At 40.6% G+C, this 23,166-nt stretch overlaps 1 protein-coding gene across 1 annotated transcript; it reads right to left on the bottom strand.

Annotated features, from left to right (window-relative positions):
• Window positions 1-713: 713 nt before the first annotated feature.
• Window positions 714-1,649, bottom strand: LOC142750754 (olfactory receptor 5P81-like). The gene has a single exon (XM_075859732.1). It carries the CDS (start codon window positions 1,647-1,649, stop codon window positions 714-716), a length of 936 nt encoding a protein of 311 aa, XP_075715847.1.
• Between the last annotated feature and the right edge of the window lie 21,517 nt (window positions 1,650-23,166).

The raw sequence follows: 23,166 nt of genomic DNA, 5'->3' as shown, positions 1-23,166 counted from the left end.
TTCATCCCCTGGTGACAAGCACATGGCCTGATTTTCTGGATTTGTGGAGTGCTGTGTTTACTTGCTCTTGATCTGTATATATATGTATATATATGTTTTTTACATTTATATTTTTTGCTGTTGCTAAAACAGTTAATACAGTTTCATGCACAGAGATTGTGGGCGCTAATGGACAATGCTGGTACAATATATAAGAAAACTATATATAGGTCAGAGTGACCTTTGAGGCCTCCAGGGCATGGCTTTAATTGCAGTTTATACCACCCTATAGTTATGCCCCTCGGAGTGTGATGACGGCATACAAGCAATGGGAAACACATATTAATATTTAACTTTAAGGAATTGTATTATTGAATTTCCAATATAAATTCAAGACTGCAGTAGATCAGTTTATGAGACAGATGGCACAGTGAATGCAGACAATATGGCTATGGACTTAAGCAGTGATATACCATAAAATATACCCAAATATTCCCAAAGTACCAAAGACGTCTTCCAATGTGAAATATTGCTATATATAATCAGAGAGCATTATGGGATCAACATTCCAGGAAAGTCAAAGGATCGTTCTAGAGGCTTCTATATTCTTAACTGTCCTGCAGCATAAAGTCATTGTTCTATTGTAGTCGGCTCTGTGGTACTAAGTACTGAGTCACAATTCAGTGAAGCCGTCATATCATACAGATTTTGGATTAAATATTTAATATTTTCCATCAATTTCTAAAGACACGACTCATAATTTTTATCACAGCATGTTTGATCTCATTGTTCCTCAGACTGTATATAATGGGATTCATCAAGGGGGTCACCACAATGTATAACAGGGACCTGTATTTGTTGGTATTGGATGAACTCTTATCTGATGGAGTCAGGTAAACTGTGATTAGGGTTCCATAAATTGCACAGACGATGGTCAAGTGGGAGCTACAGGTGGAGTAGGCTTTTTTTTTTCTATAAGTTGAAGACATTTTAACAATGGTGAAGAAAATACAGAAGTACGTCATAATGATAAAAGCAAATGGGAAAAATATCATAAAGAGGGAAATAACAAAATCAGTCAACACAAAAATGGAAGTGTCTGAAGTGGATAATTCAACTATGGGACCAAAGTCACAGAAGAAGTGGTCAATGTAATTAATGCCACAGAAGTTAAATTGGAGAACAACAAAGATCTCACTTGATATTAAAACACTGACTAAAAGCCACGAGGCAATAACCAGCCGGAGACAAAGATCTGGACCCATCAGTGAAGAATAACGTAATGGATGGCAAATGGGCAAATATCTATCAAAGGACATGACGGCAATGAGGAAACATTGTACAGATCCAAATATACCAAAGCAATACAACTGTGTTATACAGCCCCAAAAAGACACAATGCCCTCCTCAACAAATATCATGTCCAACATCATAGGAACAACGCTGGTGGTTAGTAAGACGTCAGCTGTGGACAAGTGTTTCACAAAGAAGAACATTGGGATTTTGAGGTGGTCAATAGTGGTCACTAATAGGATAATCAGAAGGTTTCCGCTCAGTATAAACACGTAAGTCAGGATAAAGACAATGAATAGAAGAGTTTTATTTTTGTATAAACCTCGAAATCCAAGGAGACAAATCTGTGTGACTTGTGTCTGATTGTCCTCACACATTATTTATATGTAGATGAATATCCAAGTTTTTTTTCTTTTTTTGTTCCTACTGTATAAAATGAGAAAATTTGAGCATATATGTTCACTATATGCCAAAAGTATGTGGAAACCCCTCCAAATTATTGTTTTCAAGTGTCAACATACTTTCAGCCATACAGTGTACTTAAAAAAGACCTAAAAATAATCAAATCCAGAATGATATAAGTTTTTTTGTTCTACTTACAGGTAGTTCCCCGTAGAGGTGGCTCACAAGAGATCTGGATAGAAACAACGGTTCCTCTCTTGCAAATTGTAACATTTCACAGATGTTGATGTATTTTATAGCGTGAATGGAACATAGAAGATTCCCACAGGATCCGAACTAATAATCATCCTCAAGTGAATGAAGTGAACAGATGAGACTGGTTGTATGATAATTAATTGATAGATAAGTTGCTCACTGGGAAAGGCTTATTATGCTGCTATTAGTGATGTATATTATTATTATTATCATATAAATATAATAATAATAATAATAATAATAATAATAATAATTAAAAAAAATGATACATTTAATAATAATAATACTACTACTAATACTAATTATAATGATAATAATAAAAATTATTATGACAATAATAACATTATTAATAATTATAGTAATATTTATAGACAGAAATTAACAAAAAAAAAAGCTTGTAAGAACTCCAGGCTGTTTGAGAAGTTTTCCAGAAGTAAAATGCATCACGTTACTGAGCAGTACCGAGTGATGTATAAAATAATTTTACCCATGACACATTCCTACTGTATAGTTCAGGGTAGTACCATGGAGAGAGATATGTACATATTAAGCATGGAGAAGGTCCTGTATGCAGCTTAAAGAGGCTCTGTCACCAGATTTTGCAACCCCTATCTGCTATTGCAGTTGATCGGCGCTGCAATGTAGATTACAGTAACGGTTTTATTTTAAAAAAAACGAGCATTTTTGGCCAAGTTATGACCATTTTTGTATTTATGCAAATGAGGTTTTCTAAAGTACAACTGGGCGTGTTTACAGTAAAAGTACAACTGGGTGTGTGTTATGTGTGTACATCGGGGCGTTTTTACTTCTTTTACTAGCTGGGCGTTAGGAATGGGAGTGTATGATGCTGACGAATCAGCATCATCCACTTCTGTTCGTTAACACCCAGCTTCTGGCAGTGCAGACACACAGCGTGTTCTCGAGAGATCACGCTGTGACGTCACTTCCTGCCCCAGGTCCTGCATCGTGTCAGACGAGCGAGGACACCGGCACCAGAGGCTACAGTTGATTCTGCAGCAGCATCAGCGTTTGCAGGTAAGTTGCTACATCGACTTACCTGCAAACGCCGATGCTGCTGCAGAATCAACGGTAGCCTCTGGTGCCAATGTGTCCTCGCTCGTCCAACACGATGCAGGACCTGGGACAGGAAGTGAGTGACGACACAGCGTGATCTTTCGAGAACACGCTGTGTCTGCACTGCCAGAAGCTGGGCGTTCTGAAGAGAAGTGGATGATACTTCTCGTCAGAACGCCCAGCTAGTAAAAGAAGTAAACACGCCCAGATGTAACACACATAATACACGCCCAGATGTAACACACACAATACACGCCCAGTTGGACTTTTACTTTAAACACGCCCAGTTGGACTTTAGCAAGCCTCATTTGCATAAATACAAAAATGGTCATAACTTGGCCAAAAATGCTCGTTTTTTAAAAATAAAAACGTTACTCTTATCTACATTGCAGCGCCGATCTGCTGCAATAGCAGATAGGGGTTGCAAAATCTGGTGACAGAGCCTCTTTAACTGTCAGCAGCTCAGCACTTTCAGTGGTAGTGTGCACAGACATTTTTTTAAGAACTCTCTGCTAACCCCATTTTCGTGGTTTTTTTTTTTATCTGTGACACATGCTAATCTTACTGCCAAGTAAACAATTAGTATAATGCTGATACACTATACATGCAATATTCCAGTTTTTTTTAAATATATCAATTGCGCAGACAAAGCATACAAGCAAATAGTACTATTTTTCATCTGTGACACATGCAGATTACACTTAAAAACAGTGTCATTATGGCATCCAAAAAAATGAGTGCAACTGAATGAGAAACCCAATCGCTGAGAGTTTTGCTGGGTCATGGAATAAGCAGTATCAATGACAAGTATAGGGACACATTTGTAGCTTCTACAGATCTAATATTCAGACGGAGGCCTCAGGAATAGCAGAGGGGATTGCTGGCTTTGGGAACTCACAGGAAGAAATCTGATACTGACTAATATTTCCAGATATCTCAATAGAGCAACTCATCATCCATTCCAAGTACACTACACCTCGTGTTTTACCATCTACCTTAAACATTATGACTTGTCCCATCAAGTCATTCTGTGGTAACAGTACTCCATCCTGGACTGACCCCAAATCAGGTTGAGATCTTGGAGCAGGTAATACTGTAGTGGAGAAGGTCCTATTCTCAGACAAAATATTGATTGGCTGTGGTAGATTAAGTAGACCATAGGCCCTGGACTGTTCCCCAAACTTGGGACACCTTTCTCCCCCGCCGCCCTTCCATGCGGTAAATCCCATTTGTCCATTATTTCTAAACTCCAAAAATATTTTTTTGTGGAATGCAAGAATTTCCTAGAACAAACAAGTCTGGAGAGGTAACAGCACCTTTATAAATCCAGTGACCATCCGGTCCAGACCTTATGGAGGAGTTCTCCTGGCCACTGCCTATTTCTGTACAATTTGCCTCTTCGGCTCCTCACTTTTCCAACATGTCTGTACTTATAAACAAAGATATAATTCTTATGTTGTGACACACTGTGCCCCTTGACATAATAGCACCATACACTGCGCCCCAGAATATTATAGTACCATAAACTGCTTGGCTGAATATAATACTACCATACCTTGTGCCCCTGAATATAATTGTATCAAACATGTAGATAATGCCCCATATAAAGTCCCATGGAGATAGTGACCCTTAAATAGTTCCCTGTAGGTAGTGCCCCTCATAGAGCCCCCTGAAGAAAGTGCCCCCATAGAGCTTCCTAAATATAGTGCCTTCTGGAAATAATGTCCCTTATAGATAGTGCTCTTCATAGAGCCCTTGGTAGAAAAGCCCCATAGAGCCCCCTGTAGATTATGCCTCCATATATTTCCCTTTAGATAGTGCCCCCTATAGAAATTGCCGTCATAGTCGACTGTAGATAGTGCCCCTCATAGAGTCCCCTATAGATAGTCCCCTATAGATAGTGCCCCTCATAGAAACCCCTGTAGATGATGTCCCTTAGAGCCCTGTGTAGATAATGCACCACAGATAGTGCTCCCCATAGAGTTTCCTGTAGATAGTGCCCCCATAGAGCCCCCTGTACATAGTGATCCTTGTAGATAGTGTTCCCTGTAGATAGTGCCCCTCCTAGAGCCCCCTGTAGCTAGCATCTCCATAGAGCCAACTATAGATAGAGCCCCATGTAGATAGTACCCTTATAGAGTCTCCTATCAATAGTGCCTCCTGTAGATAGTGCCCCTCCTATAGCCCCTGTATATAGTGCCTCCAAAGAGCAACCTCTAGATAGTGCCCCCTTTAGATAGAACCCTCATAAAATCTACCGTAGATAGTGCCCCTGATAGAACCCCTTGTAGATTATGCCCCCCAGAGCCCCTGTAGATAGTGCCCCCATAGAGCCTCCTCTAGATAGTGCAACCTGTTGATAGTGCTCCCCATAGAGTACACTGTAGATAGTGCCCCCCATAAAACTCCTGTAGATATTGCCTGCATAGATTCCTCTGTAGATAGTGCCGTCATATAGATTCTTGTCGTTAATGCCCCCATAAAACCCCCCTTTACACAGTGCCCCTATAGAGTCCCCTGTAGGTAGTTTCCCAAAATCGAGTCCCCTATAGATAGTGCACCTCAGGGCCCCCTGTAGATTGTGCCTATTGTAGATAGTTCCCATGGTAGATAGTGCCCCTATAGAGTCCCCTTTATCGCATATAGATAGTACCCCTCATTGACTCCCCTATAGATAGTGTCCCTCATAGATAATGCCCCTCAGAGCCCTGTGTAGATCGTGCCCCGTGTAGATAATGCCCCATAGAGCCCCTAAAGATAGTGCCCCTGTCAGCAGTGCCTCCTGTATATAGTGTCCCTCCTAGAGCTTCCTGTAAAAAGTGCAACCATAGAGTCCCCTATAAATAGCTCCCCTCATAGAACCCCCAGTATATAATGCCCCTCAGAGCCCCCTGTAGATAATTCCCCCAGAGCCCCCTGAATATTGTGCTCCCCGTAGATAGTGCCCCCATAGAGCTTCCTCTAGATAGTGCCCCCTGTAGATAGTGCTCCCCATAGAGTGACAGGCTGGTCTTACAGCCAAGTAAACAATTATTACAATGTTAATATTCTGTTCATGCAATATTCCAGACTTTTGTTTATTTATCAATTACACTGACAAAGCATACTGCCAAAAAAGTGCTATTTGCTGATCTGTATACACATCTTTCCTTTTTTTTCATCTGTGACACATACATAATACACTGGTAGAAAAACAGTGTCGTCATGGTATAAAAAAAAATGAGTGCAGCTGGGTGAGGTGCCCCATTGCTTAGAGGATTGCTGGGGCATTAAATAATCAGTATCAACGATCAGGATAGGGAAGGAATTAGTCCTGACGTGCTGCAGTTCAAACCTTAAATGACGTTCTATACAAAATGGCAGATAAGGGGAGGGGGGATATTGTCATGTGGCCCCGGACCATGTATAAAAAAGAAGCAAATCGTTAATTAAGAGAAATAAAATGTTATAAGATGCTATTTGATCCAATTCTTTGTTACAGAGAACAACTAGTTAACATTTTAAAACAGGAGATGGAAGACGGAGCAATGACTAAAAATGTATATGACGCATTAATCTTACCAGTACCTGTAATAGCGACGTTATATTTATTACCGAAAATACACAAAAACATCAAGAATCCACCTGGCAGACCGATTATTTATTTTCACTGAAAATATTAGCAAATTTATAGATTACCATCTGAAACCCCGTAGTAGAATGTTATCCACCATACAATAGAGACTCAGCAGATCTGCTACAAAAACTAGAGAGCATCATTTAAAACCTGACATGTGTTTAGTCACATGCGATGCTGAATCGCTATACACCAGCATTAGACACAGTGATGGGATACAAGCTACGGCATATTTATTAGGAATGAGTAATTTGGAGGAGAATCTTGCCCAGTTACTTACTACCTTACTACAATTCGTCCTAATTTTTTTTTTCCCTTTCAACGCGTCCTTTTTTTGCAGCTCCATGGTCCTGCGATGGGGGCTGCATGTTCACCTTCATATGCAAACCTGTTCCTGTCAGATCATGGAATGTCAATTGACTGGGTCATTTTCTGGGCCCACTTCATTGACGATATCTTCATGAACTGGCCGGGGACACCTCTACAATTGGAGCAATTCATGTCTAACTTAAACCGGAATGATCGGAACATCAGATTGACATAGAAATTTGGTAAGAAACAAATAGAATTTCTGGATATTTTGAAAAAATGTGATGCTAATGGATACATTCAGACTAATCTATTCAGGAAACAAACTGCGGTAAACTCTTTTTTACATGCGACATCTGCGCATCCTAAACAAACAATTTTTGCTATATCAACAGGCCAGTTCCTTAGGTTGAAACGCACTTGCTCAACAAAGGAAGACTTCCAAAAATAAGCAAAAGAACTTGAAAGTAGATTCAATGATCGTGGATACAGCACAAGAAACCAAGAGAAGTATGTTACTACAACCAGCCTTGAAAACAACTAAAACAAATCAGGTGAGATTCATTACACCGTATGATTCAAGATGGGAGGAGATGAAAAATCAGATAATGCGATATTGGCCCATACTAAATGTCGATCCAGAAGTAAATAAAATTCTACCGCAATTCCCCTCTGTAAAAATATAGATGTGCAAAAAATCTTAAAGATCACTTGGTCCAGAGTTATTATATCCAAACACCACCGGAAAAAAAATCTTTTGATCAAGGGGACCAAAATAGGGGTGTTCTCCTTGCAGGGATTGAATTTCATGTCCCAACATGATTTCGCTAACTCTGAGGGTGACAAAGTTTTTAGAAGTGTGTGGCACAACACATGTGCAACGCGAGGCATAGCTTATTATGCAACATGCCCTTGTCATATTATCTATGTAGGACTAACTATGTTTGCGTTAGGGAACATGTACGAGATATTAAGTCTGCGAAAGAGATCTCTGAAACAGAAAAAGTAGTGTAATTAAAGACAATTCCTCGTTCAGATTACGCCAGTATTGCAATCCCAGACTTTTGAAAGTCAGTGGGATAGACCATATAGAAATGAACATGAAAAGTTGCGACGTCATGAAAACATTATTACGATTGTATAGTAAGTGGATATGGAAATCGGAAACTATGCAACTAGGGGACTTAATGAGTCAGATGGCTGTTATGGAATAAATATATGTATAATGTATCTGGGGCCCCAAGGAGTGAAATGTTATAGAGGAGAGCATGTGAATGGGTATTTTAGAAAGGGTAAGAGAAGAAATAGTTTGCAGCTGCTCTGCTGTCTCTTTTGAAATTGCGAACAGATGGCAGTCAATCACTTGACCAACCCCCCTAAGCATAAAAGGGAATACCTTGTGTTCCACCAATGGGTTTTATTGAATATACAGATGACTCATATGTTATGGAATGTTTTTGTTCTGACGCTATAAAAGCGACCACTACAGTTAAATAAAGTCAGAAGGATTTTTACCTTGAGAAACGTCTCAGTGTATCTGTTGCTTCTCCGAGCTCGCACCCCCCCACCTGATTTGAACCTGCATGGAGATCAAGGCGTAACGTGACTCAAATTGCGATCACAGAAATTGGCGCCCGAACCAGGGACTTGACCAGAAGGACGGCACCCCACCTAGGGGATCTCCCGGGACTTGAATGGCGACCACCCGGACGAAGGAACGTGCAGACCACTGCTGCAGCAAGGTAAGAAGACTTAATTCTTACAAACTCTGCTCTGCACCTTCCTGTCTGGTAGGTCACCTTCCCGGTAGTACTCCTGAGGGATAGAGGGGCCACATGAGGGTATTTTTAGTGTAAAAATCTGGTCAAGTCTATATGTAATCCTACCCTCAGGATAAAGTGCCTGATCTCCATGGCAGTATTTGTATGAATGTTGTAGAAACCCAGTTTTGTGTCACAAATGCATTTTAGAATAAGGAAATTGTTTTTGGAAAAAAACTTCCGATAATCCGGCAAATTACCAGAAACATGTGTACATGCTTCAGGTGACTACGGGGATTATGATAGGCTAAATTTAAGCCCGGAAATCGAAAATTTTGTGCAAATCTGATAATCCGGCAAAATGCCGAAAATGTGTGTACAGCATTGAGGTACTTGCGGAGATTATCATGCACTGATTTTCAGCTCAAAATTCCAGAATTTTCTGCAATCTGATAATCCGGCATGTCAAATGAACAGCTTGATTTTACGTTTGCCTTGTTATTTGGATTAGGAATATTTGTCATATTACTGTTATGGTGTGGAGGATATCTCCTTGAGTGGTGTCTCAGACGAGGAAAGTTATAAAAGGACTGTGAAAGGGAAAGATCCTCTGGCCAGAGTAGAAGAGTTAGTACGGAAAAAAAATCTGTAACAAAATAAGAAGTATCAAGTGGATAAGTAACTGTCGAAAATAGGCAAGAAAGAAATTTGTCTATCAGGAAACTTACCCCTTGAATTACTTAGGGTGTGCCAAAAAAGGCCACCACTTACAGTCACAAGACGAGGAACTTGGTGTTCCTATTAAGGAGTTTCGAGGGGATAAGTAACTGTCTAAAATAGGTGAGGGAAAAAAAAAAAAAAAAAAAATTCACCTATCAGGAAAATTACCCCCTACGTAACTTAGGGTCTGCCCATAGGCAACCACTTATAACTAGGTAAAATGGGGAACTTGGTGTTCCTATTACGAGATGAGCACCCACAAGGACTGACAGCCAAACAGGTAGTAGCAGAAAGAGAAGGTAAAAAGGCAACGCAAGGAACGAATCAGTTAATGAAGGCATGTGGAATGGGAAAAGCGGGAAGATTAGATCTGGAAAAATATAGATGATATAATGAGCAGATCCTTTGTGGGATTATTGTTTAGTTGGTTGTAATTTGGCTCAGTTGGATAGTGAATTAGCAAGCACCTGTTAAAATGGTGTAAATTTACTAGGGGATTGTAAATCCAGAACCACACAGAGTCAAATGACAAAGCAGATTGGAGTAGATGGATTGTAGCATCTTTTAGAAAGCAACAAAGAGCCTACAAATGTATGTAATGTTAATACACTGAAGTAAAAGTGCAGGAGGTTGTCAGAGGAAATTCATATTTTATAAAGTAAAGTTTAAAGCAAAGGGAGGTGATAGAAGTAGTAGCTGTTTTAAAGTTGCAAGTGACCTTATAGTAAATTCCCATATGGTATAATTTAGAATCAACTAGTGTGACAAGAGAAGGGGGAGGTGGAGAACAGCTGCTAGTGAGATAAGAAATGTAATCTTGTTCTTGAAAAGAATGGACACAACATTAAATGCTGAAATAGATATTTTGTATGACTTTGTGTCATATTGTATGTATTAGAGAACAGGACCAGCCGACGCCCGGTAATGGCGTCCGTACCTCATGTTGAGTGTGTCCTCATTGTTGGTGGGAAACCCCCTGCGCACTGTTTCCAATGGGAGAGGCTGCCCCCCCCCTGCCCCTGATGTGGCCACGCCCGGCCCATCCAAACCAGTATGAAATAATCACCTTGTTAATTTTGTTATTTGTAGTGTTTTTTCTATTTACAGAAGTTCCAGTCTAGTTCACTGATGAAACAACACGTAATTATAAGATAGAGATGGTGGCCGACAGATTGTACGGTTAAACATTAACGTAGATAATTCCTATACAATGGTGTGATAAATGATTGCAGATACGTATGTTGTTTTGCCGGCATTGAAAGTGTTAAGATTGTGAGAAGCTGTGAGTTTGTGACCCCCCTCCCTCCCCTCTAAAGTGTGCTGTGTTTGGGAGGAGGAGGAGGGGGGCTGACTGGGTGCAGTCTGCAGGGCTGATGAGACAAAGGGATCTCAATATGCACTGCTGAGATATATATATATATATATATATATATCAGTAATGTCTACAAACCGAAATACATTTCTTCTCTTTTGCGCATGCGCTGTTGGTTATAAAAGTTACGATATTTATGTGTTATGATGTGATCAGATTTCATGTGTTTTGATAATTCAGATGTATTAAACTACAGATACTGTGAGACACGGGGGTTTTGAAAATGTATGTGCCCCCACCGTTATACTGTTTATTGGTTTGCAGTAATTAATGTTATCAGAGATAATATTTTCTGTTTTATTGAATAACTAACTACAATTGTTTTGTTTTTGATTTCACACATGAGTTATGTCATTGTAAAGATCAAATGTTTGTCAGGAAAAAGGCATTTTTGTTTCAGGCTGTTGTACATTACAGGGGGTTAAATTAGTGTTATGTTGAGATGTAGTTTTGAACTCTGCTACATTACTCTCGCAGAGTCCACAAAGGGGGGAAGGGTGAAGGAACTGATCAGGTACAATTTTAGTTTATGTGTAAGAGACCATCCCCCTCCAGCAAAGTTACACAGGAGGCGAGGTGACATCACTCACACGAGTCTTTATGGATTTAGATGAGGGAGAAGGCAAAACAAAACTTGTCTGGACATTGTTAATTTGATGTAAAGTTTTTGGGAATGTTTTATTTTTATTTGTTTTTGTATTAATCAAGTATTTGTAGAACCTGATAAAAGTGAGATTCTCAAAGTATTCCAGATTATCAGCTGAATGAGGAGGAGTTGTGTTTGGTAGCGGCTTGTGACACCAATCCATGGAGTACCTCTACGCAAGCATATACTTTGTACTGTACTGAACAAAATGGACATGCCACTGCAGTTCTCACACAAAGTCATGGACCACAGCAGCGCCCGGTAGCATATTATTCAGCTAGACTAGACCCTGTGGCCCGAGGTTCCCCATCATGTGTGAGGGCTATCATTGCTGTAAATTCAATGTTAAACAAGGCCTCAGATTTGGTCCTGGCATTTCTAGTCCAAGTTTTGCACCACATGATATTACTGCTATTTTTACTCAAGTACAGCTGAAGCACTTGTCAACAGCAAGATATCTAAGATTAACCTGTGCGCTTCTTCTCCCTGAGCAGGTCACACTCCATAGCTGTACTACATTGAACCCAGCTACCTTACTGCCTTTGGAGCAAGGGGGAGAAGACGTAGGTAAAGTATGGTCACAATTTTTGCCTGAAACTGATGAACATGATTGTATGGCCCTTATGGCCCAGGAAACAGTGGGGTTCGCACATGTAAAAGATACCCCACTCCAAAACCCAGACCTAATACTCTTTGTGGATGGTTCAAGGTATTGTGTAGAAGGATCTTTTCTTACAGGATATGCAGTAACCACCGAAGATGTAGTCCTAGAAGCAGCCTCCTTACCAGCGTCCCGCTCAGCACAAGAAGCGGAGCTTAAGGTCCTGGCAGCAGCATGCCAACATGCAGAAGGAAAGACAGCAAATATATACACTGACTCTCGATATGCTTTTGGGATTGCACACGATTATGGCCCCATATGGAAGGCTAGACAGTTTTTGACCTCTGCAGGTACACCTGTAAAGAATGCAGACTTTGTAAAATACTTGATGGAGACCCTGATGTTACCCACAGAAGTAGCAGTAGTAAAAATTAAAGCTCACACTAAGGTGAGTTCACCAGAGACAAAAGGGGAAATGCCCTGGCAGACGAAGCGGCAAAGCAAGCATCACAGAAGCTACCCGTGTTAGCAGCCGTATGTCAGATAAAAGATCCAGTGGAAACAAGACCAGCTGTAAGCCCGGAACTACTGCAAAAACTTCAAGGACAAGCAACAGAAGAAGAAAAAGACAAGTGGACGGCCCAAGGAGCAACGCTACGAAAAGATGGCCTCTGGCAGTGCCAGAATAAACTGTGCCTGCCTAAGACAATGTTCCCAATGATGGCCCAAATAAACACATGGACAGACACACCAGTCAAAAACGGCAATGATGGACTTGGTTAACAAAACCTGGTATGCTCCAGGGTTTAGTGTGATGGCCAGCAGTTTTACACAAGGATGCATGATCTGTGCAACACATAATATTGGAAGAACTGTAAAAGTACCACAGAAGCACACACCCAGACCTATATATCCGTTCCAGAGACTGCAGATAGACTATATTCAACTACCCAAAGTTGGTACCTATGAGTATGTGCTTGTTTGTATTGATCTCTTTTCAGGATGGCCAGAGGCTTTTCCAGTCACCAAAGCTACAGCCGTAGCCACAGCAAAGAAACTGATCAACGAGGTGGTGTGCAGATATGGAGTTCCAGAGGTGATCGAGAGCGACAGAGGAACTCATTTTACGGGTGAAATCATGAACCATGTGTTGTCAGCTCTAGGCATAAGTCAAGCCCTACATACACCATACCATCCACAGAGCAGTGGGAAGGTTGAGAGACTAAATGGGACTCTCAAATTGAAAATCCAAAAAGCAATGGTAGAAACCGGGAAACCATGGACCGAGTGTCTACCATTAGCCTTGTTCTCAGTAAGATACACGCCCACAAAAAGAACAGGTCTCAGCCCATATGAGATCTTATTTGGGTCGGCTCCCAGATTAGGATGTTATTTTCCACAGGTGCTCCAAATGCAGTATGGTAGACTAACAGATTATGTATAAACGCTGAACAAACAATTGACCAAGGTGTATGCACAAGTCTTTGCTTCCATTCCAGGTCCTGATTCAGTTGACGTATAAGCTAGAACCAGGAGATTGGGTCGTTGTCAAAAGACACGTGAGGAAAAGTCTAGACCCAAGATTTGATGGTCCTTTTCAAGTCCTACTCGTTACAAACACCTCAGTGAAGCTCGAAGGAAAGGCAAGCTGGATTCACGCCAGTCATTGTAAAAAGGTTCTTCAGCCAGAAGAATGAAGATCTTTGCGGTTGTTGCGGCGGTTGTTGCGTGTGCTCTTATACAAAAAGGCAGAACTGCTACTCCTGTACACGTAATCAGTACAGAATCACTGGAGTGTTATACTACAAATGTGACTACAACCGAAGGGACTTGGAGAAAAGGACCACATGGAGGGACTGTGTACCTTCACATAGACAAAACAGCCAAAATTAGCATACAAGAAGAGACGCCGGGGCTGTTGTTTTGTTGTTATGAACCAGATTTACAGTATCTATAGAAATATACAACCAGTAAAAATAGAAACTAAATGATAAATAAGACTTATGAAAGATGCAACAAGGAGAGGCTCAACTCTACGATTGTAATAAAAGAAACTGATGGGATGATATTATGTATGAATAATAGCCAAATAAGAAATAGAATATATTTTGTATTCTTGATAACAATTTTAAGAGATAGTTTTAAGCCACATATAACAGTACAAAGTCTGGAAAGAATCGCACACACTTGTAAGAGCGCTGTAACCCAACAGCAGAAAAAGAATGTACACTTCAATATTTCCTTCCCTGAATCCCCCAGCTGTCATAGACAAAAAAGAGAATGGTATGACCTGCTATGAGGAGGGGTAGGAACGGGATTAGGAGTATTGAATGGTATACAGTTAGAAACAGTTATGAACAAATGAAACTCAGTGGGAGACGACACATCTACTGCATTAAGGATAGGTGCCTCATGGTTACCTACTACCTTTGCCATACAACAGAAAGGGTTAGCTATAGATGAACTGTTTCTAAATGTTTTTAATGAAAGTATGCTAACCGAATATAGAACATTACAGAATGTATCAACTTTTGTAAATTGGACAGTATGTACGCTTAAAACGATGTGGCAACAAGAACAGATGAATAATTTTAAGAATAAATTGTTTAGTAGTCATGTTAGGCAATGGACAGACATTCTGCCCATAGGAAAGAGAAATGATACGTGGTTATTGTTACAGCCTGAGTATACTGAGTGTACACCTAGATGGTGTGCAGGAAGACTAATAGCATTCAATGTGAAAAATCCTACTCTATTATGCAAATTTATTGTTATGCCAATGGTAATGATTGATCCGGTGACATTATTAGGACAATATTGGATGCCAGAAATAAAAGGAACACACATAGACTCTCAAAATAAGACGAGGAATATAGATTTGTGCCAATTAACAGAGCAAGGATATGTATGTAATCAGCAGTCAGGGATATATGAACCCTGTCTAATGCAGCACCAGGATAATGTATGCGCACTCACTATAATCCCAGAAGATAACCTACAGGTTTATATTGAAGTAGGTCCACAGCATGTATGTTTAATAACTAACGACAAGCAGACCCTTAGCCAGTTTAATCTCATAGGACCATTTTCAGGATGTCTATACAATGTGACGCATTTGACTTGGGGGAACCAAACTATAGTGTTCCTGCCTACTTTAGAAGAAATAATGTCCACTGTATGGGTACCTGAACCTTTGCCCTATGGAAATTTTAGTTTGCCACTGGAAGAGTTAAAACAAGTGTTACAAAAGTCTAAAGACGTAAAGAAATTGATAGCAGCCCATAATGTAACTCTAAGTAAAGTGAAAGTATTGGCTACAATAGCAGCTAGGGAAGTAATAAATTTATCGTCAGCAATAAAAGATGCCAGTGCCCATCACTAGTATGACGTTTTTACAGGATTTTCCCCCACTGCCACTAAGATACTGCATATGTTATTCCAACCCTTGATATGTTTCATAATATTGTTTATATTGCTTACATGTTTTAATTGTTATACATTTTGCAAAATAAGGGAAGCATTCAATCAGAGGCCTATACATTATGATGAAAGAGTGTTGTGAGATTACCCCACCTACATACCTGTGTGAATCAAGTGAAGAAATGGATCGAAGCCTTGCTATCAGGAGATAGAAGTAGCATGGGAATTTAGGTGTTGGTAAAATCACAAAAGGAGGGATTGTTATGGAATAAATATATGTATAATGTATCTGGGGCCCCAAGGAGTGAAATGTTATAGAGGAGAGCATGTGAATGGGTATTTTAGAAAGGGTAAGAGAAGAAATAGTTTGCAGCTGCTCTGCTGTCTCTTTTGAAATTGCGAACAGATGGCAGTCAATCACTTGACCAACCCCCCTAAGCATAAAAGGGAATACCTTGTGTTCCACCAATGGGTTTTATTGAATATACAGATGACTCATATGTTATGGAATGTTTTTGTTCTGACGCTATAAAAGCGACCACTACAGTTAAATAAAGTCAGAAGGATTTTTACCTTGAGAAACGTCTCAGTGTATCTGTTGCTTCTCCGAGCTCGCACCCCCCCACCTGATTTGAACCTGCATGGAGATCAAGGCGTAACGTGACTCAAATTGCGATCACATGGCTTTTCCTCTTTTCTCTGACTGCTAAGTACACTCTGTGGCATTTTTTAATTTGTATAGTTTGTTATTGTAATATGATTCTAATTTTGTGTTATTTTTGACCTTCTTTGATATTCTATATATCAGCATTACTTTGAATGATGCTTGTAATACAACTGAATGTCCTACAGATAAATAAATGCAGATGTCTTCCATTCTTCTCCTTCTCCGCCTGCCTTCATATTAGTATAACTTTATTACTTTTTATTTTGTATTTTATATATTCACTCTTATGGTATTTATTTTGTCACCTTCACTACATCACTATTGTGTTTTTGTATTTTTTAAGTACTTTTTCATTTGGCATACATTTCCATCATTGTTACATTTCCAGCATTTTTTCTTTTAATCTTGGTGATTGTGGTAACAGCTCATGAAAACCAAAAATGTAGTGTCTCCGAAAATTAGAATATTAAATAAGCCCAATTTCAAAAACTATTTTTAATACCAAAATGTTGGCCTACTGAAAAGTATGTACAGTATCTGCCCTTAATACCTGGTCGGGGCTCCTTTTGCATGAATTACTGCATCAATGCGGCGTGGCATGGAGGCGATCAGCCTGTGGCACTGCTGAGGTGTTATCAATGCGGTGTGGCATGGAGGCGATCAGCCTGTGACAATGCTGATGTGTTATCAATGCGGCGTGGCATGGAGGCGATCAGCCTGTGACACAGCTGAGGTGTTATGGAAGCCCAGATTGCTTTGATAGCGGCCTTCAGCTCGTCTGCATTGTTGGGTCTGGTGTCTCATCTTCCTTTTGACAATACCCTACAGATTCTCTATGGGGTTTAGGTCAGGTGAGTTTGCTGGCCAATCAGGCGCAGTGATACTGTGGTTATTTCACCAGGTATTGGCACTTTTGGCAGTGTGGGCAGGTGCCAAGTCCTGCTGGAAAATGAAATCAGCATCTTCATAAAGCTTGTCAGCAGAGGGAAGCATGAAGTGCTGGGAAATGTCCTGCTAGACGCTGCGCTGACTCTGGAGTTGATAGAACACAGTGGACCAACACCAGTAGATGACACGGCCCCCAAACCATCACTGACTGTGGAAACTTCACACTGGACCGCAAGACACTTGGATTGATATCTCTCCATTCTTCCTCCAGACTCTGGGACCGAGATTTCCCAATGAAATGCAAAATTTACTTTCATCTGGAAACAGGACTTTGGACCACTGAGCAACAATATATTATGCACTATCTATATATATATCAAAAGATATCTCACTGATTTCATGTATGGGATTTAATTATTTATGTATGAAATATATGTATGTACTACTTTTATGTTGATACACTATGTATAATGTATGTATTTTAATATTTATTATGGATTATATTTTAATTAAATATATTTACACAATTATATATTTATAATTGTATATACTGTATATACACCTATTTTTAGATGTACAGATATTGCTCCACATATGAGGAGAGTCGATAGAATATAAGGATAACAGGTAGACATGCGTCATAGCCATTAAATATAAACTTGAGACATCAATTTAGAAGCAGGGGAGAGTGTAGAGTTTGGTAATCAATTCTAATTGACTTGATCCTACGTAAAATGAACCCTGGTCTAGTGCGCATGCTCAAGCTTCCATAGCAACTTACTTTTGGCCGATATCTATATGTGCGTGTGACGTGACATGCGCGATGACGTAAGCACATGACGCCAATCCCATGTGATGTGATGTGTTGGACAAATGATATATGGCGCCGTTGATAGACCAAGGTATTTTATTTAATATATTACATGACAGGTTAGTATTTTGCTCTCTGATATACCTATTTCATGTTGCACTTAACACTGTACTCCGTTGGTCTGTTATATAGAGCTATACTATCAGTTCTGAGTAGAATACTCTTGAGACTATTGTCTCGATACAACACCTTATTCTATAGGGAATATATACACTATAAAATTGGTTTGCACTATGCACTTTCACATTGTACCTTTGTCCGTCATGCATATTATACTGTATTGATACTTACCATCTATGTGACATCTTATTTCCCTATATTGGTGGTCCTCTTTGTCATCCTTGTAAATTCATTATTATCTTACTGTATGTAATTTTTTAGTAATTATGAAATAAAAACGTTATGTTTTATATTTGACTTATAGGCTCAGCTCGATCTATTGGTACTATAGTTCCTAGTTTCTACAGATCTAAAATTCATAGGGATGGCACAAGAATAGCGATAGGGATTGCTGGCTTTAGGCACTCCCACGAAGAAATCTGATACTGACTAATATATCCAGATATCTCAGTAGAGCACCTCCTCATCCCTTACAACTTCACTACATCTTGTGTTTTGCCTTTCATCTAAAACATGATGATTTGTCTCATAAAGTCATTCTGGGGTATCAGTACTACATCCCGCACTGGCACCTAATCAGGCTGAGATATTGGAGCAGGAAAAACTGTAGTGGAGAAGGTCCTATTCTCAGACAAAATATTGATAGGCAGTGGCGAATTAAGCAGACCATAGGCCCTTGGCTGCTTCCCAAACTTGAGCCCACCTTCTCCACCGCTGCCCTGTCACATGGTCTAAAGTGAAAACCACCTTTCTGTGCGAGCATTGACAAATAGGTGTTACAATTCCCCAGCATCACACTGTGTAGGGACTCATCCTCTTGACAAGAGGAATGGTAACACCTATTTGGCTATTAGTCCTTCACTACTCCTTCCACTTTTTGTGGAATACAAGGATTTTCTATAACATACATGTTTGAAAAGGTGAAAGCACCTCTATAAATCCAGTGACTTACAGGTGACATCGTATCAGATTCTAATCATTATTTTTTCTATTTTCTTCTCCATCAGGTCCAGACCTCATGATGACTTCTCCTGGCCACAACCAATTTCTCCAGAATTTGCCACTCAGTTGTCTTCGGCTCCTCACTTTTCCAATGTTTCAGCACATATAAATAAAGATGCAATTCTCATGATGCCATACACTCTGCTTTTAAATAGAATAACACCATACACTTCACCCCTGAATATAATAGTACCATACACTGCACTACTGAATATAATACTACTATATACTGTGCCTGTGATTATATTTATGTCAAACGCTGTAAAGTAAAGCACCACAGACACAGTGACCCCTATAACACCTTCACATGATTCGCAAGTCACCACCACGCACAAGATCCGCACGCTCATCTCCTGAAATACTCTGTGCTGCTGTGAACTCTGCTCTTACCATTATGTGGTGACTTGCCAATCATGTGAAGGTGTTATTGAGGACAGGAGTGGAGGAGAGGTACAACTGAGCTACGTAATGGTAAGAGCAGAGTTCACAGCAGCACTGAATCTGCACGCTCATCTCCTGAAATACTCTGTGCTGCCTTAAACTCTATGGACAGGTCAGGATCCTGTTTCTTTTAAATGCTGCACTGTAGCACAGCCTTATATAGTGGATCGAGCGGGTTCCCCAGCAGCATTTAAAAGAAACAGGATCCTGACCTGTCCACAGAGTTTAAGGCAGCACAGAGTATTTAAGGAGATGAGCACGGCCGGGCACGGCCGGCCACGGGCAGCCGGTCATTTTTCCGAGCCGTGCTCCCATTATAAAATATATTACCGTAATGACGGGTGGCTACATGTGTGCACCCGTCATTACGGCAGCGTTGCTAGGCGACAACAGTAAATAGTCACTGTCCAGGTTGCTGAAAGAGTAAACTGATCGGCAGTAACTGTTTCAGCACCCTGGACAGTGACTACCGATCACAATATAGAGTAACCTGTAAAAAAAAAAGACGTTCATACTTACCGAGAACTTTCTGCTTCCTCCAGTCCGGTCTCCTGGCCGTTGCCTTGGTGACGCGTCCCTCTCGACATCCGGCCCGACCTTCCTGGATGACGATACAGCCCATGTGACCGCTGCAGCCAATCACAGGCTGCAGAGGCCTCTGCAGCCAATCACAGGCTGCCGCGTCAGAAAAGAAGGTCGGACTGGAGGAAGAAGAGGGACTCGTCACCAAGACAATGACCGGGTACGTATGAAATGCATTTTATTTTATTTTTAATCAGCAGCCTCTTTTCTCTATCAGTGATTGATAGAGACAAGTGGCTGCCGATTTGTATAATATTTTTGACCGGGTTCGGTCAAAACAGGTTCGGCCGAACCCGGTGAAGTTCGGATTCGCTGCGAACCGAACTTTTCCGGATGTTCGGACCGAAACCGGGTTCGGTTGTCCCGGTTCGCTCATCTCTAATCAGGAGGTTCCCACATATCGTAAAAAAATAAATAACAATGAAAAGACCAAAGATCAATAATCTTAGATATTGACTGCCTTGAAATCCTAAGAAAAAAATCTCTGTCACCTCCGTCAGATTATTTTCCTGCATTTAGAGCAATAACGTAGATCTCATGTTAAGTCAAGATATTCAGAATACAACATCCCTGTATTTATAATAAACTAAAAGACGTAATTCCTTATACCCCGAGATGTGCTGCCGACAATGATAATATTTAACTTTTTTAAAACGATATAACCAGCAGATGATCATTCATCTTCTGTTCGCTGCCCCGTTCCCCAGGCGACGTATCCCAATGTCTGCCATATGTTTTGGCTGAATTCAATAAAATCCAGGGTATGAACTGGTCACTGACTGCTTGATGGTTTAGTTCACTATAACTTAAACAAAATCAGTTACTGCATATAGCGTACAAAAGTGAGCGCCCCACTTTCCGTTGCCCACCCACCGTAATGGAGGGGGGGACCCAATCTATTTGGCTGTATGGGGCCCAGAAATTCCTGTTTGTGGCCCTGTGTGCTTTACATTAGCTTTATCCCTTATAGGTTACAAAACAATTATGGTCATGTTTTAGCAGTAAAATAAAAATATTTTAACATTTTAATAACCAAAAGAAAAAACATCAAACCTATAGATTACACTATGCAGCTGATAAGGATCTGCCAGGCACAGCTTCTATATCCACGCCCATAGGTAATCAGTCTGCACCTGCTTCTATGTCTGTGAAACTGACTCCATCTTCCACCACTCAGGATGGCAGGCTTAGGAGTGGGAGAGCCTATCACAGCCTGGCCAGACGGAGCTAGCTCCCGCCCTCTGTCTATTTATACCTGCCTTTCCCTTTCCTCCTTGCTTGTGATTCTTCTCGTTTTGTTTCCTAGCCCTGCTGCAGCTTCTTGAACCATTTGACCCTGCTCATATTGACCCTGGCTTACTGACTACTCTCCTGCTCTGCGTTTTGTACCTCGTACACTCTTGGTTTGACTCGACTTGTTCACTACTCTCCTGCTCTACGTTTGGTACCTCGTACACTCCTGGTTTGACTCGGCTCGTTCACCACTCTTGTTGCTCACGGTGTTGCCGTGGGCAACTGCCTCTTTTCCCTTTCTTCTGTGTACCCTTGTCTGTTTGTCTGTCGGGCACTTATTGAGCATAGGGACCGTCGCCCAGTTGTACCCAGTCACCTAGGGCGGGTCGTTGCAAGTAGGCAGGGACTGAGTGGCGGGTAGATTAGGGCTCACTTGTCTGTTTCCTTACCCCCATCATTACAGTAGCCTTCTGTCCTTGGGGGGTTATTCCAACATCCTTGGACACCATCGCTATAATTTATAGTAACATAAGTTTCCTTTACATTGAGATATACAAGTATACAGTGCACTGCTCTTCCATGTGTCATTAATAATTATTATTTTTTTTTTTAATTTCTAGCGAACCAGTTCGAGGAGGACGAGGACTTCAGAGTCGAGATCTACGCGTTGGCCTTAGGAAGTGACTGGGAAGTGAAGACAGTAGAGCTGTATCACCAACGCAACCAGTTGCTCTGCCGGATGGACTTTAGAGCGTGGGTGGCCCGGACCACATGCGATCTGGTCAGTAAAAAAAAACAGAACAAATGGCGTCTGTAAGAGTCTGTGATGAGAAGACAATTTTACCTCATTTACTATTCCATTTTAGATCATGGCACAAGAACCTTTTCACTTGGTTATGGATGGGAAGGGGTTGAACCTGACTATAATCCTACAAAATCCATGACTGTGTGCAATTTTAACTAGAAGAAATGATGCTGTATTGAAGGCAAAGGGTGGTCACACCAAATATTGATTTGATTTTGATTTCTCTTCCTTTCATTCACTTTGTATTTTGTTAAATGTTAAAAAAATCTTTTAACACCTTGTAGCATTTTTCCAGAACTGCTTAAAACTTCTGTACAGTACTGTATATTCTGCTCTTTACTTTGAATAAAAATAAAATCAAGTTTCCTGGTCAGTAGAGGTTCCATAGTGTGACTGCTCTTACAGTAGAGAGTTCCATAGTGTGACTGCTCTTACAGTAGAGGCTCCATAGTGTGATAGCTCTTACAGTAGAGGCTCCATAGTGTGACTGCTCTAACAGTAGAGGCTCCATAGTGTGACTGCTTTTACAGTAGAGGCTTTATAGTGTGACCTCTCTTGCAGTAGAGGGTCCGTAGTGTGACTGCTCTTATAGTAGAGGTAGGTTCCATAATGTGACTGCTCTTACAGTAGAGGGTCCATAGTGTGACTGGTATTACAGTAGAGGCTCCATAGTGTGACTGCTCTTACAGCAAAGGCTCCATAGTGTGACTGCACTTACAGTAGAGGCTCTATAGTGTGACTGCTCTTACAGAAGAGGGTCCATAGTTTGACTGCTCTTTACAGTAGAGGCTCCATAACATGACTGCTCTTACAGTAGAGGTTCCATAGTGTGACTGCTCTTACAGTAGAGGTTCCATAGTGTGACTGATCTTACAGTAGAGCAGGGGTCTCAAACTCGGCCGGGTAAGTGGGCCGCATATAGAAAAATGGGAAGTTGATGGGCCGCATTACTTTCAAATTTGATACAATACAAAATTATTGTTAATCAATTAGTTATTTGAACTACTATAACACTATATTACTAGAATAATACTACATTACTATAATAATAGCGCTAGGTTTAAAATTTGAGATATTGCTCCACGTGCTTATTTCAACAATCCAGCTTTC

Source organism: Rhinoderma darwinii, chromosome 3 (genome assembly GCF_050947455.1).
Source record: "Rhinoderma darwinii isolate aRhiDar2 chromosome 3, aRhiDar2.hap1, whole genome shotgun sequence".
Classification (NCBI taxonomy): Eukaryota; Metazoa; Chordata; class Amphibia; order Anura; family Rhinodermatidae; genus Rhinoderma; species Rhinoderma darwinii.
Note: the sequence above shows the minus strand (reverse complement) of the source record. Positions and strands in the feature narration are given on the sequence as shown.

What these genes read in the sequence shown, in the direction of transcription:
- LOC142750754 (XM_075859732.1), bottom strand. Translation starts at nt 1,649, where the DNA reads ATGTGTGAGGACAATCAGACACAAGTCACACAGATTTGTCTCCTTGGA.